We start from the raw sequence: 19,845 nt of genomic DNA, 5'->3' as shown, positions 1-19,845 counted from the left end.
TGTGTCGATGTGGATCTTTACCTGGTGGTTCTTGAGTTTCCCAATGCCTTGGAAAACTTCAGAGTACCTCTCCTGAGGCTTTAGTGGCATGTCTACACTGTTGACCAGGCGGACTAGGTAGAAGCCAATCGCAGTCTGACAACTCAAAACAGGAATCGCTGACTTGTCAACCACATAGAATGTATCTGAGATCACCCTGTCTCGGAAGCTGAGCTGTGAGCGGAATTGCCCAAGCATTCGCAAAGGCGTGTGTGAGCCGTATGCAAAAATCCCGACTGACGTGCTCTGCAATACGGGAGGGTTTGGTAGTGACTGAAAAGTGCTAAAATCCATTACACTGACAGAGGCTCCAGTATCCACTAGCACTTCGAGTGAGGACCCATTTGCCTGAATGGTCCGTTTTGGCGCTGCGATGGCGGGGTCCCCCAGTGTGAAGAGTTACACGGAGGAAGAGTCTACCCCATCTTCATTGGGATGAGGTGAGTAGGCAGAGTTTGAGGGGCCATCCGACGAGAGCGAGTTCACATTTTGTCTCGGTTGTGACCCGCACACGTTTGAAAAGTGATTTGTTTTACCACAGTTGCGACATGCATGTCCATATGCTGGGCACTCGCCTTGGTGAGGGAATGGTCCACCGCAATTGAAACACTCGCGTTTGCGTGCATTTCGGGCTGTTGATGCTGGTTGCCGGGCTCGCTGCTGGCTCTTTCGCTCTTGATGGCGCAATGCTAAAACACCATCTAAACCAGTGTCAATTTGTTTTTCCATTTCAAGTGCTTGTTGTTCAGATGCTTCATTCAGCCTGGCTATTTCAAGGACTTTGGTCAGTGTAATTGTGGGATCGATGAGAGCTTGCCTTCTCTGCTTGTGTGATCTGCAGCTTTGTACGATGTGACGTCTGATTTCTGCATCAACAGCAGGGAACTCACAGGATGCAGCCAGTGTGCATAGGCGAACGTAGTATTCCCCAACCGTTTCATTTTTGGATTGAGATTGTCTGAATTTGGTGAGAAATAAGCAGCAAGAGCCTGTTTGGCTTTATTAAAGCCGTTATCCTCTCCACTATCAGCGTGACAAAAATGTCGTATACCTGTTCACCAGCATAGTGAAGTAACATGGCACGTTTTCGAGTGTCCTCCTTGATGTCTATGGCGCTTAGGAAATTTTCAAAACGAGCTATCCAACTTTCCCATCTTGATCCTAATGATCCAGGTGCTCCACCGTGAATGTCAAAAATAGAGAATGAATCAGCTGTAGCAGAGAGCATGTTGGCGATGGTTAGATGCGGTGTAGTCTACGTCCTGGTCTGAGCTGTGAGCTAATCCGTTTACGCGCCAGGATGCTAAACATTAGTTAGCAGCTATCACCGATCACTATTAGGCTACTCAACAATCCTTTTGGTCCATGGCAAGGTAGGTCCTTTTAATCCACAAAATCCTCGTCAGCATTGTAATGTCCACAAATATACGGGACGAATGTGTGAACAAATAACTGGGACTTTATTTTATCACTCTCGTTCTGTCGTTTATACATCCATGCTGTGTGTCCTGCATACATGCTTGTTCCTCCTCCTACTTCCGTACTCGCCCCATAACCCCTTGCTTCTCTTAAAGAGGTATTCTCTATTAAAGTGTGAACATCACACATTCTACCAACTTTGTTTGCTAGAGAGAAAGGGTACGAACCTGTTAGGTGTGTACACATTCACTTAGGCCTATACTAGCACACAAAATGCAACACCCCACTACATCGGTATAGTTTACCCGTTACACATTGTTTCTTGAAGGGAATTTTTGCCGTTACTCAACCTTATTTCCATGTATTGATCATAGCAGTGGCATCTCTATAGTCTAATCCGGCGAAGTACCGGAAGTTAACAAGTCACCATTACTAAGATGGCGTTTCCCTACAATATGCGCGCGTTTGAATGCAAGCTGTGCTAAGAAGTGTACGATTTTCTACTTTTATCGTTTTAACATTATTCAACGTTACATTTGACAACGATGTCTAGGAAGTCGGGAAGAAGCTGTGCAGTTCTCGGCTGCTCCAACTGTAGTGGCAAACTTCAAGTTTGGAAAAAGACTGCGAAATACACAAGCCTTTACTTAATGAAGATTGCCCCTGTCTGAGACCATACAGTTTACATAGATTCCCTGGCCGTGCAGAGGACCAAGATATTCGCCAGAAGTGGATTAAGAATACCAACAGAAAGGACTTGGTTCCCAATAAAAACAGCACGGTAGGTTTTGGTTAACAGTCGACAATCTAAATGTAGCACAAAAAGTAAGGAAATTTGTGTTTGGTAGATTATTTCTTTGTTGTAACAATGATTCTTGGCAATAAATCTTATATCAGGCACCTGATTGTCAGCACCTGGGGTACCAGAAGCTCAAAACAAGAATCAATAGCAACAGCAAAATAAGATGTTTGGCATTGGCAGAGAAGATTTGGCAAATTTTTCATGGGCGCAACCCACATACTCAGCTCTGCCTCTCATCCCACAAATGCATGTTCCTTACAAATGTGGCACCATTTAAAAGGGAAATAAACCGGCTTTCCAACGGTATAAGATTTATTGCCAAGAAGCATTATTACAACAAAGAAATAATCTACCAAACACAAATTTCCTTACTTTTTGTGCTAAGTATATATTCATCTCACAATGACTAACGATAGCATGCAGCTGCCTAGCCTAACATGGTGAAACACATCTTTAAGCTAACACTGCTTAGCTTATGTTAAGTTAGCTAACGTTTGTGGGCTGCGGTTGTCGCACATAATAAATTAACTCAACCAGCTAACTGGTGTTATCTTGAAAATATATAATCGTAACTGGCAGCCCTATGCTTAATAGTGGAAGTGATTTTTTAACCATGGAAAACTTGACAGACAGTCAATAAGTCTAGCTACATTTTATGTCAAAGTTTGTCATCAATTAACGTTAGCTGAATTAATTTAGAAAATCGACAATCTTTGCAAAAGTGTGCATTTCTTCGCTCGAAGGGTTGTTTTTCCATCTCATATTGCTGTGTGATATCGAGAAGATTTGGGTGGCATATTCAGGGGCGGGTTTTAAGTTGATTTTGATTGGTGCAAAGCCATTTCTATACCTACAAAAAACACATTCGTATTTTTAAAACGTTTTACTAATATAACTGGTCTGTGATTAAATGCAACCCTTGAATGTTTACTAGCTATCTAGCAGTAGCGGACCTTGCATTTCAGACCTAGGCCTTCAGTGAGACGTCACCTCCTCATAATTACCCAAAGACAGCCGTCGTATTGCCATGCTACAATGTTTCAGTCGAAAAAGTGGTTATCATCACAATCATCACCATCATCAAGTTATTTGACACGTTTCACTCTCACAACAGCGACGTCGTGTGGCGACATGGTGTAACGTACAGCCTTACTGGAAGTAATCCCGCTGGGCATATAAATATGCTATCAAGAAACTCAACAAACACATCCCAGCCGGGCCGCTGGGCATAAAAACAATCAAACATTAAGCAAATCAACTAACTGTACAAAAAAATAAAAAATACATTTGACTCACCAGTGTTGTCTATTTGAAGACAAAATCCATTCTCCTTTCTTTCTGGATGAAACGGTCGATCACACCGTCATAGAGCACTCCTTTGGCTTTTAAATCCATCAGAATGTCCTTTTCAATGGCAGTGGAGGCCAATGCTGTGAGTCGTGTCTGTCCCGCTGTATTCCTGGAATACGTTTTTATTCTTTTAAGTGATGAAAATCTCCTTTCAACAGATGCCGTGGAAACCGGGACTGTCACAGCTAAACAAGTGCTACTTGCCACCGCAGTAAATGGCGGCGTCGCTAGATGGCGGAACACACAAATTGGTCGGCGGATTAGTCTGTAACATTCACAACACTTGCCACTGTTGTCTGTATGTAGCCCGCTATGGCAAACTGGCTTACTTTGACATCAGTGGAGAGTGGAAAAAACTACAAAGCAGATTGGTGGAGATGTTCATTTTCTAATCTCCTCCATCAGAAACACTTATGCAACGCATGTTGGTACATGAAGACAGTGTTTAACAGTTCTCTTGGCAGGAGAACATAGCTTTCTCTGTCAAAATGAATTGCATCAAAGTGGTTATAGTTTCAAAAGACTAGATAGACGACGAGCACTTACTGAACATGCATATTATTAGCCGAAAAATTCCCCTCTCATTCTGCTCCCAACAGGCAACAGTTGAGTTTTGCAGTCTGTTTGTCAGATCCCCTCAGTTCTAGTCAGAAAATGTGTAATGTGCATACATGTTTAGTAATCTCTATGATAATAATGGTGCTCCTCAGTAGCTGCTGAGACATTTCAACCAGTCTCAATTGTGTGTATCATGTTGCTCCAACACACTCAAGGAACAGTTACAGTAAAATATGGCCAAGGATACCCGTATTGTTCCGTTTACCCATCGTCCCGGTTGCACAACGCCCTTGGCATGACAATCCACCTTACCCTTTTGGCCAGGCACCCAGACACACACTCCTTGTGAGTGTGCTATTGAGTAACCATTCTCTGATCTAGGTCTAGATCCAATAAGAAACAACTATTTAGGACAGGGAACCGTACTACAGAATAAGGTTTGGGAGTCCTCCCCCCAGAGGAAAAAAAACAAAACAAAAAAGAGACAGTGTTGCTTTTGTGAGCTCCTCATCATACATGCCATGGGTTGTAGAAACTACCTATGTTGAAAGAAGGTTGATGCTGCACCATTGGGGTTGTGTTCCAAGTGGCAGGGCTTTTTAGGTGATGGAAAATACTGTAGCGAATTCGAGTGGCAGCCTGGGAACCGCCGCAGCCGGGACGCGAACCCGGGTCTCCCGCACTAAAGGCGACTACGTTAATCAGTCGACTAAAGGGTCCGACCCGTTAGCCAAGGGCTGGCGAATTTAATTATCCGTGCACGTTACACTACCCTCCTCCTTCGGGAAGCGCGTCCCCGAGCTTCAGCATACCAGCTCTCTCACGCCTTTGGGCGCACGCGCTTCTGATGGCCTCACCACCCCACTTCTGACACCAATATAGCGAATTCGAGGGGCAGCCCGGGAACCGTCGCAGCCGGGACGCGAACCCGGGTCTCCCGCACCACGGGCGACTACGTTAACCAGTCGACTAAAGGGTCCGACCCGTTAGCCAGGGGCTAGAGAATCTATTTATCTGTGCATGTTACAATACCATAGTTTTTTTTTGCCCCCCCCCCCCCAATTGTACTTGGCCAATTACCTCACTCTTCCAAGCTGTCCCGGTCGCTGCTCTAGCCCTCTGCTGATAAGGGAATGGCTGCAGACTACCACATGCCTCCTCTGATACATGTGGATTCGCCAGCCACTTCTTTTCACCTGACAGTGAGGAGTTTCACCAGGAGGACGTAGCGCATGGGACAATCACGCTATTCCCCCGAGTTCCACCTCCCCCCTGAACAGGCGCCCCGACCGACCAGAGGAGGCGCTAGTGCAGCGACCAGGACACATACCCACATCCGGATTCCCACATGCAGACACAGCCAATTGTGTCTGTAGGAACGCCCGACAAAGCCGGAGGCAACGCGAGGATTCGAACCGAGATCTCCATGTTGGTAGACAACGGAATAGACCACTATGCTACCGGGCGCCCGAATACCATAGTTTGTATAATTTTTTTTAAAAGCATCTGTATCGCCCTCGAGTTGACTACTCCCCTTCTTGGAACCCAGTGCATGAACAGAGGTTCCTAGCAGGTAAGATATCTAGAGCCCTATTTTAATGACAAAGTTTATTTCTGCACAGGAGAATTTCACAAGAGACAGCACATTATAGTATCCCTTGGCAAAAGCACTGGGGCGTAAAAATACAGTAGTACACCAAGGCATAGTGGTCTACATAAAGCTTACACGACTCATTTGTTCGATTTGTATCTTGGCCTCTCTCGATAACAAGGGAAGATTCTTTTCTCCACATTTTTTTCCACCCTAAACTCATTATTGCTTGGTGCCATGTGTAGTAATTGAAGAGGCGCACTTTCTAATGAGACAGAGAGTCTTCCGCCTTCTGTAATAGCTCACAACTGCATTGATACGTGTCTCATTAACCTCTGGTGTATCTCAGACATACCCGGCTATCATCGCATCTCATGGTGTCCTAAGCCAGCTTTTGAAAGAAAACACTTTAGACAAAGACATCTAAAGACAGGACTTGGTATTTCTCAAACAACTCAAGACCCCCTAGGAAAGCGTTTTACACCTTTGTATGTAAAACTGATGGCAACAGCGGGTAAACACAAGAGATGAAGCTTAGATTTTGTATTGTAATAAGTGTAAAACTATATTTTCAGCACATTGGGAATGGGAGTGATTAGGACAACAGAAGCTGTCTAGCTCAGCTGATTAGCGCTGAATCCATCTCTGTTGCAGAGAATCACAAGCGCACAGAAAAACCATTCCAATATGACTGAGTCGGCCGGAGCTGTAGTTACCAGGCTCACAATGACGAAGGACCCACAAAGCAGACTGACACAGGTAGTAAAAATTCCAAAAAAAGGTGTAATCAGGCAAAGGGGTCGGTACACGAGGTATCAAAAACGGCAGGCAAAAGGCAGTCACAAAAAAACAGGAAACTGTCAAAACATTCACTGGGAAGAGAAGAAAATAATGGTGGAATGCTCACACGGGGGTAAAGACGAACTGGCAACATGAGGGAGCCAACAAATGGCTTAAATACACACTTGACACACAGGTGGAACACATTAGGGCGGGACCAGCAGTCACACAGGAGGGAAACTTGACAGGAAGAGACCTCTAGGATCTGGAGTGGGTCATGACAGTAGTCACAAATGTGCACACCAGAAGAAATGTTACCATTGAGATCACCAACCTCACTAATATGTACTGTCTCATCAACCCCAGGTAAGCGCTGGCTTTCATTCCTTATGTATTTGCAAGCCCATGCTGGAAAAAAATAACATTGTAGAACTCCTTAAAATCTGTAACGTGTGTGGGTGTTGTGTGTGTGTGTGTGTGTGTGTGTGTATATGTGAGTGGGTGTACTGGTTAGGGCGTGCTTGGACAGCGGAGAGATGTACAACCCGCCTCAGCCTTCAGTGTGGCCCCTCAGCAAGTCCAGTGCCAAAGCAACCGGCAGCATTGGAGTTCTGACCTTTGACCTTCTCAAGAAGTCAAAATTGACCATATTGAGATGCTGGCCACCATGTTCTCTGTTCCCTGAGAATATAATATAATAATATGGATTACATTTATATAGGACTTTATCTAGACACCCAAAGCGCTTCAGAGTGAACGGGTAAACTCGCCTCAACCACCACCAATGTGTAGCACCCACCTGGGTGATGCATGCCAGCCATTTTGTGCCAGAATGCTCACCACACATCAGCTTGAGGTGGAGAGGGAGGAATCACTGAGCAATTACATGGAGGGATGATTAGGTGGCCAGATGGAGAGGTTGGGAATTTTGGTTGGGAATTTTGCAAGGACACCGGGAAACTTCCTATTCTTTGCAATAAGTGCCATGAGATCTTTAATGACCACAATGAGTCAGGACCTCGGTTCTCATCTGAACGACGGCATCTCCTACAGCACAGTGTCCCCGTCACTGCACTGGGGCATTGCGATTTGATATTTGTTGTTTTTATTAGGACCAGAAGGAAGACTGCCCCCTACTGGCCTACCAACACCACTTCCGGCAGCAACTCAGTTTTCCCGGGAGGCCTCCCATCCAAGTACTAGTCAAGCCCATACCTGCTTAGTTTCCGTCATTTGGCAGAGCCAGGGTACATGTTGGTATGAGTGCAGACTACAACTTGTACAAGCACTGTTTTGCAGTGGGCATTTACAATAATGGCCATGGCTGTGATGAGTCCCTTTACAAGGAGATGTACTATGAGAAGAACCAACACGGCTTTGTCAGAGAGGAAGTCAATGGTTCAGGAATCAATTACGTGGGGAACTACTTCGACATAAAGGCCACCATGTCACTCCTGGGCAAGGCCATCATGAAGGTTGAGGTATGGGATAAACTGTTTACATCCATGAGCCAGCATGCTTAAGAGAGCTCCTTAACGCTGTGTTTGCCACCGTCCTCCCGCTTTATCCAAAGGGGAGAATTTATCCCTCCACCTCAGCTATCTCCTAGCAGACATTTTCTATTACATATGATATGCATGATGTGACAGGTGTTTAGTTGGCAAACATGCACTTGCATCTCTAGGTATTACCCTTCAGTAAGTCTGCTTAAGATCAGGGATGGTTTGTTTATAAATCCAGGCAGCAATCTCCTCTCTTGTTAGCCCAAGACTCTGTCTGCTTCAATAGCACCCAGTTATAAAATGACATCTTTAGAAATGGAAATCAAAGGATGACTCACTAGGGTACAAGGGCACATGGCTTAATAAAGCATACTGGGGGCTCGTGTGTATTTATCTTGACACTGTCATCTGAGAAATGAAATAAACCTTTTTGCAAACGCTATATGTGCAGGAGTGTCTATTGACTGAGTATGAAACAGCTTGAGGAGTCCTTATAGGGTAAAAGCATTAAATTGTATGAATATGAACAATGCCATTTATAATCCACAGGATGCATCATGTGCACATGCAATGGGTTCAAAAGAAAACGCTGTGAGGTGAAAGAGAGATTTGGAAAGAATTGGAAGGAACCGTTTTCCTGTGGGAACTGTTTGAAGAGCATTTTCTGGACTCGCCCCTTCTCCTACTGACTAATATCAAAACATCCTACAATTACAACACATTCAACTTAATTAAAACTAATTGTTACACTTGTCTAAATTGTATTTCAGGCAAACCTCATAAGGCATGTATCATATTGAGCAGTATCAATGTAAACAGTAATTATGATCATAATCTTAATCTTTTATTTATGTTCCCACACTGTTTCCAGTGTGGGTAGATGGCAGTGCGAATTCACATTAGTGGCAGCCTCACCCAGTACCGTCCATGCAGTGCCTTTGTCTACGTCTGCGTCTAAGGTTGGTCGGAGAGCTGATGCTGGATCTGCTGGGAGAGCTTGGACTGCTGAATCCTGTGGGCTCAGAGACCATTGCCCTGCCTGGAGCTGCCACTGAGACCACTGGGGGCGGTCTGACAGGAGGCAGAAGCAGGGCAGGCCAAGCTAACTGCTAGCCCATGCAGACCGGCAGTGCTAATAACAGTGAGGGCGGTCTGGACTGGCAGCGGCTTTACCTGGCATTAACTGTGATGTTTTTGATGTCGTTGTGTGGAGTGTGGGGAGGTGTGTTGAGGGTGTCTGGCTGGGAGAGCTGCCGCTAGATTGGCTGTGAGAGCTTGGTCTGGTGTGTCCGGTGAGCCCAAGAACCACGGCCCATGCCTGGAGCTGCGCCCAAAGAGGAAACAAAGATGGCGGTTTAACAGGACGTGGAAGTGGGGCAGGCTAAGCTAACTGCTAGCCCATGGGTTTGCCAGTTCTGTCTGGCAGCCTTCCCCACCATCTGATCCAACTCACCACCAGGTGGTGATCAATTGACAGTTCTGCTCCTCTCTTCACCCGAGTGTCCAAAACATATGGCTGCAGATCTGATGGTACGACCACATAGTCTATCATCGATCTTCAGCCTAAGGTGTTCTGGTACCAGGTACGCTTATGAACTACCTAATATTCGAACATGGTGTTCGTTATGGCCAATCCATGACTCGCACAGAAGTCCCATAACAAGGCATTGCTCAGGTTCAGATCAGGGAGGCCGTTCCTCTCAATCACGCCCCTCCAGGTTTCTCCAATGTTGCTCACGTGAGCATTGAAGTCCCCCAGCAGAACTGTAGAGTCCCAAAGTGCAGCCCTATCCAGAACACCACCCAGAGACTCCAAGAAGGCCGGATACTCCAAACTGCTATTCGGTGCATAAGCACACACAATAGTCAGAGCATTCCCCCCAGCGACTTGCAGTCGTATAGAGGTGACCCTCTCATTCCTGGGGAAAACTCCAACACGGCGGCACTCAACCAGGGACTTGTGAGTATCCCCACACCCGCCCCGCACCTGTCACCTTGGCCAAATCTGGAAAAGTAATGAGTCCAGCCCCTCTCCTGGAATTTGGTACCAGAGCTGGTACCATGCTATGTGTGGAGGTCAGGTGAGCCTAACTATATCTAGTTGGTACCGCTCCACCTCCCACACCAGCTCAGGCTCCTTCCCTGCCAGAGAGGTCACATTCCACATCCCGAGGACCAATCTGCGATGCCGGAAGTCGGCATGCCCCGGTCCCCTCTTTTGCTTGCTGCCCGGCCTGCATTGCACCCTACCCCAATGCCCAACCCCCATGTGTGGTGGTTCCATGGGGTGGATAAATAGATCAATATATAGATTGTATTTATAGTAACTGATATCAAGATTGCAAATGTTTCAACTATTATTTGCTGAAGTCTTTACAGTTTGACTAATTCTTTTGTTTTTTAGTTTGTTTTTCACTCTAAACTGTACACTCAGTATATAAAAGAGTATATTGACATTTTAGAAATAGCAGAGAGAAGTCAGAAAAACATTTTGGTGGAGACATCATTTCCCTCTGTTCAGTAACTCCTGATTCTCTACAGGGGTGGAGGGGCCATTGCTGATATGCTGTCATACTGTCAAGCATCCTGCACACACTGTCTGGAGGTGATACCTGCAGCCACATATCTGTGCAGATGCAGTCATTAACCTTAAGAAGATGTGGGAGGAGGTTGTATATAAGCTTTCAATTTGTGTCCCTGGCAGAAGTGATTGGGTTCCTAACCGCGATTCCATTTACAATCTGAGCGCTTCTTTTTCAACTCCGCTCCCCCATGAGGTTCGTTATGCTTTTGCAGCATTAACTGCTGGCTTTTACAAAGGAGCCCAGATCAAAGGTTTCTGCTTGTCGCCACCGTTGCATTTGCATAAAAGCCATACATAATATAGAGGCATAAAGTAGGTCTGTTTAGGCCCAATCCCCGAGGCATTGTTGGGGGAAGTGTATTGAAACACTGACATGTGGTCCCTATAAACAGATGGGGACGCTGTTCACATTAAGCAAAGAACTTTTGTTTGCCACCGCTTACAAATGGGGGATAAAACTCCACACACTTTTCACATTTTTCTTTCCTTTCGGTGTCCCTTGTGTGTCGGCAATACCTGCATAAACTTAAGTCTCCTTTTTATGTGTTGTGCTGTAATATGCGTGCGTGTGTGTGTGTGTGTTAGCGCACCTGGACTTGTCCATGTTGAGATGTGCAACGTTTTTGCTAAACACTTGAAGTGTGTATTTTCTTTCTTTTGTGTATCTTGTCCAAAAATAACTGCCATAGAGGAGAGTTTCTCTCCTTGAGAAACACTTCATCCGGCGTCCGGGTAGCGTAGCGGTCTATTCCGTTTCCTACCAACACGGGGATCGACAATTCGAATACCTCCGGCCATGTCTGCAGGTGGGAAGCCGGATATGGGTATGCGTCCTGGTCGCTGCACTAGCGCCTCCTCTGGTCGGTCGGTCGGGACGCCTGTGCGGCGGGGAAGGGGAACTGGGAGGAATAGCGTGATCCTTCCACGTGCTATGTCCCCCTGGCGAAACTCCTCACTGTCAGGTGAAAAGAAGCGGCTGGCGACCCCCCCTCCCCATGTATCGGAGGAGGTATGTGGTAGTCGGCAGCCCTCCCCGGATCGGCAGAGGGGGTGGAGCAGGGTCCGGAACGGCTCGGAGGAGCGGGGTAATTTGCCAAGTACCGGGGGAGGGGCAGAAACTTAATATTGGGGGGAAAGGCGCTTGCAGGATGACAGGATGATAAGCTCATAACTCGGTGCTGTGAAATGAGGCTGAAGCCATTTACTGATGGAAAACATTGGGTTCAACTATGCTTTTCAGCAGAAGCTACACACCCACTTTGAAAAGTGGGGTGCAGGTAAATTTGAGCTTTGCAGAAGGGCGCCTCTGTCGTAAGGTCACTGCTTTGACCAGTTTCAGAAGAGAAGGACAGGCAATGGAAGCTGAAAAAGCAAGGGTATTCATATGACATAAACCCCCTCTTGGGTCCGCGGTGGTGTAGCGGTCTAAACATCGGCTTTGTGTGGATACAGATGCCCACTGGGGAGCGGGATTCGCGCCCCGGTCTCGTCAGATCCGACTATGGCCGGATTCGATGAAGTAGTCCATGGGCCAGACGATATTTCGGTACACTCAAGGTGGCAAAACTTACTTATAATTTTTGAAAGGATCCATGTCTGTAGATGATATTTTGGTATGATAACCATTCCTGAGTGGCAGCTGTATCACAGTTATCAGCTCATGAAGTTAACCACCCGCTAAACTAAATTGCATTTTAGACGCTGGTGCATATCCTGGTTTAGCCTCATGGTCAGGACATTTTTCAATGTTCTATAATATTGTCTTTGGTATCATTTTAAAGGGGACCTTCTTAGCTTTCATTCAAGCCCTGTTGTGGATATTTCTCACAAATATAGAGGTCACTTGAGCTCTTCAACCCGTCAATAACACACATCTTTCTGCAATTTTCGCCTAAACTATATACTTTCTTTTAGCCCTGTGGCATCTAGGAATATCAGGGACACAAAACACAAAAACTGGAATACTCACAGGACTGTAAAGATTCAGGAAATGTATAATATACCCATACTATTTCATTGTGTGAGGTGATTGTGAGCCTTAAATGAGAACTAGACCAAAGCCAGTTAGGTCACAAACTGGTCTCTATACATTTGTTTAAATACACAATCAAAATACATGATAAAAAGGAATACCATAGTGAGGTAATGAACTATTTTAATATTTTAAACAACATTGACATTTACATATACTTAGTCAATGATACATGTAATCCCATATCATTAGTGGGTATATGTAATGGTAATGGGTAGGGTAATGGGTATATGTGAATATGGTTACATTATTGTTATCAAGCTCTGGGTAACCAAGTCCAGAATCAACATCCTGTGCATCAATAGACTACTACCACAGTAATACCATCAGAATCATCACACTGTCATTCATCAAACTGCTCGTTTCTCTCATCATCTGACTCAAAGTCCAGTTCTGGACCATCCTGCTGTTTTTGGTTACTGCAGGTCTGTAACCTGCACATGTCTGTGCATGGAAGTCCATTTGACAGGCACATGCAGCTTGGCATTTTGCATGAATGCACACACTTGCATGTTAGCATTTCCAAGACCACATCTGGTGCAGGTGGGGAGCGCATCCAGTAAATGGCCAGCTTGCCTTCATCGTCTGTCCATCCATACTCAGTAGGGCTTGGCACCACAGGGTTAGCCTGCAGACAGCACTTCCATATTGCTGCCTGATAGTTGGCTCGTTGAACATGCATAAAGAGACAGTCTCTACATGGTGGCAGCTGGCTGGACTCAACCTCTCCCCTTTTGGTGCAGAAGAGCTGGTAACGCAGTTTGTTCACCTCAGCAGTGCTGCTATTAGCAACATACATCCGACAGGTGAACTGCTCAATTTTCTGGAACAGCTCATCACTCACATTCCATGTCTGTCCCAGTTGACTAAAAGTCTCTTGGCAGGAAGTGTGCTTTCTCACTATCTTCAGGGCATTCAGCTTCCCTCGACCAGCGAATGCACTGACAGTGTTGCAGCCTGTGAAGGCATGTAAGCCAATTAGGCTGTCACAGATGCTGTCTCCAAGTGAACTTGCCAGTTTGGTGATGTCGACAAACCGTGTGCGGTTCTGAGTCCCACACTTCTGGTAGATGGGACAGGTGATGTCCTTCTGGAAGCCAAGACAAAGCACCATGACATCAGTGTCCTCAGCTGTGATGATAACTGACTTTGAGCCCGCATTTGCTGCATGCAATGCATGCAGGAGCAGACGGGTGTCAGCTTCTTCATGTGTGGAGTGCAGTTCTGCTGCTTCCTCACACCCATCTTCTGTCAACTTGTAGCAGGTTTCCTCACAGGTCATGTACAACACCTTGCCATGCAGCATAGCTCTGTGTCGTGGGAGTTTCCACTCTTCCACCAGAAACTTGATGAGACTGGTCTTGTTGGAGGAACTGCACAGAAATTTTCTCCACTGCTGGACGTGGTGTCCCCCTGCAAGATTCTTGTACTGGAGAGTGATGTCTCCACCCCGGTTCAGTCGTTCAGCATCTTTGATCGAAGTCTGGTGATAGACATCAAAAACAACATCAATCCTCCCACTCTGTGCTCCCTCATGGAGGACCTGGGTCAAGGCTGACTCTGCCACCTGTGCAAAGGTTTTGTTGTTGCCATTCATTTTTTGGACCAGGCTCATCCCATCAATGATGGAAGTAGATGGGATTGGGATGTCTTCTGCAGGAGATACATTCTTTTCAAGCTCTCTGGCAAGTGCAGCCTTGTTTGTTTTTCGTAAGGACCCATCAGCATTTGCCAGTGCCCATGGTAGTGGGCCCAATGGGTAGGCAAGGACATCCTTCAGATTCACCTTCCTGCTTTCAGCCACCAGGATCATGTGACTGAAAAGGTTTCTATCTGCCTTCAGAACCACATCCTGTGCTTTCTTTCCATGAGCTTGTTTTGTGCTGACATTGGAGAATGTTTTCAGACTTTGCTTGGTCTTCTTGTCGTGGAATTTCACAGGTGGTGGGTCTGCATCTAACCTTGTTTGCTGGAATGCTTGGTAGGCCTCTTCTCCTTTCTCAAGAGCTCTCAAGAGATCTATGGTCACATCAGGTGGAGCCATGTTGCCAGTGGAGAGGCTAACCAAATCAATCTCATCAGGGGACATAGGATTGAGCCAGTTATTCTCCATAAGATCCATGAGAGACTGGACATCTGCTTCATCTCTCTTGATCCTTGGACTCTGTAGATCTGGATGAGACCATTTGCACCTGCCTTGACCTGTCAGGTCTCTCAGCTGTCTGAGGTACATGCTTCTATACTCAGCTGTGAGATAATATTTGGTCACAGCTCCTGGCTTCAAGCTGAATCCCTTTGTCCCTCCAGCTGTTTGGGTGTCTTTGTTCACCGTTTCTTCTATAGCTTGGTCAACAGGGATTCGGCCAAAGGGATTGGTGGAGCCCAGTTGGACTGAGAAGCCTCCTTCCATGAATTCTGTGTACACATCTGGGTGTGTGATGGGCAGCTCAGACATCTGGGCGTAGTAGTAGGGGAGGTAGCGTGCATAATTCATCCTGTCATAAGCAAAGCACCATGGGATCATTGCTCGAATGCTAGCCAAGTGTAGCATCCAGTCTCCCTCTCTGGATGCTCGGATGAGCCCCAACAAGATTTCAACCATGTCCAAATAGGACATCCAGAAGTTCGAGAGGCTGCCGTTTCCACCTCTAAGGAACTCACGGTAGACTTCAAATAGATCCATGATGCGTGTACAAGAGCTGTTCTCGAGGACCTCCTTCAAAGCATGTTGTGAGACTTCTTTCCCAAGGCTGTCAATGGTCTTCAGTGTCTCATTCAGGTGAACCATGTCATTCCTGTGAGTTTCTTCCAACCAGGACAGGAAACCATTCAAGGTCAGTCGCATGAGAGCCTCATACAGGAGCTTGTGTAGTCGCACTGCCCTGTTGTACTTGCGGCCATCCATAACACCAGCAATTGAGCCTTCTGCAATCATGCCAGACTCAATGCAGAGGTCTTTGAGTCCAGCATCTTGGAAACGCTTGCCTATTATTGCCAGCAGTGTGCAGATGGTGTGGAATACCCCAAGCCTAACGATGATATCATGGAACTTGTCATGGTGTTTCCATGTGATCTCGACAGCCTTCGCATACAGGGCTTGGTCAAAGACACAGACAATCTTCCTCAGGCCTAAGCACTGCATGATGCTCAGTGACTGGTTAAGCACCTCGTTGACAGTAGACATTTGTGTCGCTGGAGCATTGATGGTAGGCAGATAGCCTATATTGTCGGGGATGACCGTCATCTCTCCTCGAGTCAGGATGTTGAAACCTGTCCAGCTGCTGACTGACTGTTCTTCTTGTTGTGACATGCGTGCTAGGACCCAAAGAAGGTTTTTTTCTCTGGCAAGCTTAGTATTGGCTGCAGTATCGGCATCTGACTTTTTGCTTTGTGGTGGCCCTACCCGTTTGTAGCACACTTGATAAGAATGACACTTACAAGGGCTGGTGTTTTTGTTGTTTTACTCCATCTGTCAAATAGACATTACAGAGGACACGTTTTCAGAGCATGGCTCACTATACGAACGGCAACACTCATCTCCAATTTATACACAATAAGAGCACCAAATATATTCTTCCATAAATTCACATTAGTCTAGCCTACCGCGAGCAAAGCTAAACAGTATATAACGTTACGGAACATGGGGGGATCAAAATAGCAACACACATAGGCCTACCTTCATATTTACACAGTGTGGAGACACTAAACATAGTAAAGGGACAGACTAATCACACCTACAGACAATGTCAAAGCCAAGCTACAGAACAATGGGTTCAGACCGCGGGAGCTATGGCTATGCTAACGTTAGCAACTCGCTAGCAATCTAGCTAACGTTAGCCAGTGATATGACGTTATCAAAATAAATATGAAAGTCCCTTCGTGGGTATTTCTAATAGGCATCCATATCCCACCTACACATCATATTTAATCACCATCCTAATTCCATATGTCTAACTAGTCTGCTTACCTGTCAAATAGACATTACAGAGGACACGTTTTCAGAGCATGGCTCACTATACGAACGGCAACACTCATCTGACGACTCTATGTCCCAGAGTGCACGGCGAGAGCCAGCACTACGTCACACAGGCTAGAAGCAATTAACCTGCAGTGCCCTCCTGTGGCGAGAACCGGCTATCACAACAACACAGCAGACAATTCTCCTCTTTACTATTAGTGAGTGGTCAATGAAGGTAAGTATATAAAATAAAAAATAGATGGGGGGCTACTAAATCCCAAGTACCCCACACTCTCCCCTCAAAAAGATAATGGCGTCCCGACATAACAAATCTACCAGTCCACATTGCATAACTTTTCATTGAAAAGATAGGTTATTACTAAGCAGGAGTCAATCTGGATACTGTACTGTAATCAGTCATAACATATAACACACATCTCCTATTAATGGTATATGTTTGCAGTAAATAATGTGCACTTGAATCCACTGCTTCGTCCGTCTTGAGGCCGGGGAGCTATAGTATCTGACTAAAAGCAAATAACTTTGTAATAGTAATATCCCTGGTGGTAACAGGTGTGTTCTAAAACACCAATGCTACAGTAACTCTGTGTCTGGTGATCACAGGACAACTAAAATCACATAGCTATAACAATTGTAACATGTCAAAAGTTTTTTTTTTTTTTTCATTTATTTATTTATACTGAGTTGTCTGATTTGCTTATCTACCAGACACACTAGGCTGCCCTAGTCTGTGATAAGTAAACACTGGTGTAGGTTTTCTATTTCTCAAAGGATATGCTTTTTCTCTGGCAGGCTGCACAGCTTCCCCTGGAGGAGGCTGCAAGGCATCTTCTGGTGGAGGCTGCAAGGCATCTTCCGGGCTCTTGTCGTCATCGGGCTCATCCTCTTCTTCAGCTCCAGATGTCTCGCCATTCTCTGACACTGTCCCATTGTCCTCTATTGTTGCAGGCTGCTCCGCAAAATCCTCTTCATCTTGACCGTCTCTTTCCTCCGGGTAGAACTCCAAGGCGTCTGGGCTCAGCTGACTCTGGATCCGCTCACTGGCTCTGACTGTTGGTCGTCCTACGATGCATCTCCAGTTATCCTCATCATCTGAGTCACTGTCCTGTTCCTGGTTCCACTGCATTTGTCTGTCTGTCTTCTTTCTCTCCCGTCTAGGTTTCACAGGTAAGTCCTCTTCTCTTGGTTCCACCGGCAGGAAGTCGCATGGCAGAAGAAGGTTCCTATGCATGATTCTGGTTCGTCCTTTTCCATTCTCCGGCTTCAGCTCATACACAGGGCTGTCGGCGTGCTTCCTCTGTGTTACTACATGCACCTGGTCCTCCCAGAATGGTCTTAATTTCCCCGGTCCTCCTTTCTCGTTCAGGTTGCGGATGAGAACCCTGCATCCGGCATACAGCTCTGTCCCGTGGGCCTTTTTGTCGTATAGTGTTTTGTTTCTGGCCCCCTCCTTCCGTGCTGTCTCTGATGCTAGGCGATAGGCGTCATTCATGCGGGCCTTCCACTTCTCTGCATATTCTTGATGGGATAGTGCCTGGTCCTTTGCTCTAAGGCCAAACATCAGGTCAATGGGAAGTCTTGGATTTCTGCCGAACAACAGATAGTAAGGTGCAAATCCGGTCGCTTCATTTCGGGTGCAGTTGTATGCATGTATCACCTTTGGGAGTGACGCTTTCCAATCCGTTTTCGCAACCGCTGGCAGGTTTCTCAGCATCGCCAGAACCGTTCTGTTGAAACGCTCGACCTGACCATTTCCTTGCGGGTGATACGGTGTTGTGTGAGAACCCCTGACTCCACTGTACTCCTGCAGCTTGGCGAAGAGCTTATTGTCAAACTCCTTCCCTTGGTCATGGTGCAGCGTCGCCGGGAAACCAAATCTCAGCACAAAGTCCCCGAATACCTTCTCTGCGGCGGTCTTGGCAGCTTTGTTTCTGCATGCATAGGCTTGAACAAAACGGGTAAAGTGGTCCATAACCACCAGTATATACTCGTACCCTCCCTTACACTTCTCTAAGTGTAAGAAGTCAATGGAGACCATCTCAAATGGGTGTGTGGTCACGATGTTGGTGAGAGGGGCTCTGGTTGGTTTGTTGGGGCGCTTGGTCTTCAGGCAGCTACACACCTGTGTGATGTAATGTTCCACATCTTTCTGCATGTGAGGCCAATAGAAACGGTCCCTCAACAGGTGCAACACCCTCTCCACGCCTAGATGGCCCAGGTCTCTGTGCAGTTCTTTATATACCAGCTCATGGAACTTTTTCGGCAGGACTAGCTGAGTTCGGGTAGCTGTTTTCCGGCGCAGGATGCCATCATCATCAAGGCACAGCCGATGCTTCTCTCTCATGAGTGTCGCAACACCCCTGCTCGCACACTGTGTTTTTCCCCGAGGCCACTGATTGGAGGTTATGTACTTCAGCACCTCACCAATGACAGCATCCTCCCTCTGGGCGTCTCTCACCGTCTGACTGGGTATCTCTGCCACAGGTGATGTATGTTCCTTCTCAAACTCGGCTAGTGCTGTGGCTATGGTTACCGGACACATCCAAGGCTCAGCTCTCTCCAGCTGTACTGACAGCGCCTGGGTCACACTGTTCATGACCTCGGGGTGTACTTCTTGTGAACAGGTCTGCATGTACTGCTCCATCGGCATGCGTGAGAGGCCATCTGCGTCCCCATTGGCTCGTCCAGGCCGGTACTTGATAGAGAACTGGAAATCGGCTAACTCTGCTACCCACCTGTGGGTGGTCGCATTCAGTTTGGCTGTCGTGAGCACATAGGTGAGGGGATTATTGTCTGTGTAGACAGTGAATGATGGAGCGTGGTAGAGGTAATCTCTAAATCTCTCACATATGGCCCATTTCATCGCGAGGAACTCCAACTTCCCTGAGTGGAGATGGTAGTTCTTCTCAGGAGTTGTCAGTGTCCTAGACCCATACGCGATGACTGCCAGCCCACCCTGTGACTGTCTTTGATACAATACTGCCCCGAGGCCCTCTCGTGACGCGTCGCAGTGAAGGATAAAGGGCTGTTCAAAGTCTGGGTAGCCCAACACTGGTGGCTGGATGAGGAATTCAATCAACTGACAGAGGACCTGTTGGTGTTCAGCTGTCCACTTAACTGGGTGAGAGGAGGGCAGATGGTCTCGGGAGCCCTTCCTCCCCTTGTCCTTTCTCCTTTGTTTGAGCTTCCCCGCTGCTGTCTTCTCTGGG

The 19,845-nt window shown here is 46.6% G+C and overlaps 1 protein-coding gene across 1 annotated transcript in view; it reads left to right on the top strand.

The window, feature by feature from the left end:
* LOC130119781 (uncharacterized) overlaps positions 1-19,845 on the top strand; it is a 64,658-nt gene that overhangs the window by 30,908 nt on the left and 13,905 nt on the right. The window contains exons 3-4 of the mRNA XM_056288381.1: positions 7,924-8,034; positions 9,001-9,110. Of these exons, the coding sequence (XP_056144356.1) occupies positions 7,924-8,034; positions 9,001-9,110 (221 nt within the window). The remainder of the gene's footprint in view (positions 1-7,923; positions 8,035-9,000; positions 9,111-19,845) is intronic.

The sequence above is a fragment of the Lampris incognitus genome, chromosome 10 (genome assembly GCF_029633865.1).
Source record: "Lampris incognitus isolate fLamInc1 chromosome 10, fLamInc1.hap2, whole genome shotgun sequence".
Lineage (NCBI taxonomy): Eukaryota > Metazoa > Chordata > Actinopteri > Lampriformes > Lampridae > Lampris > Lampris incognitus.
Note: the sequence above shows the minus strand (reverse complement) of the source record. Positions and strands in the feature narration are given on the sequence as shown.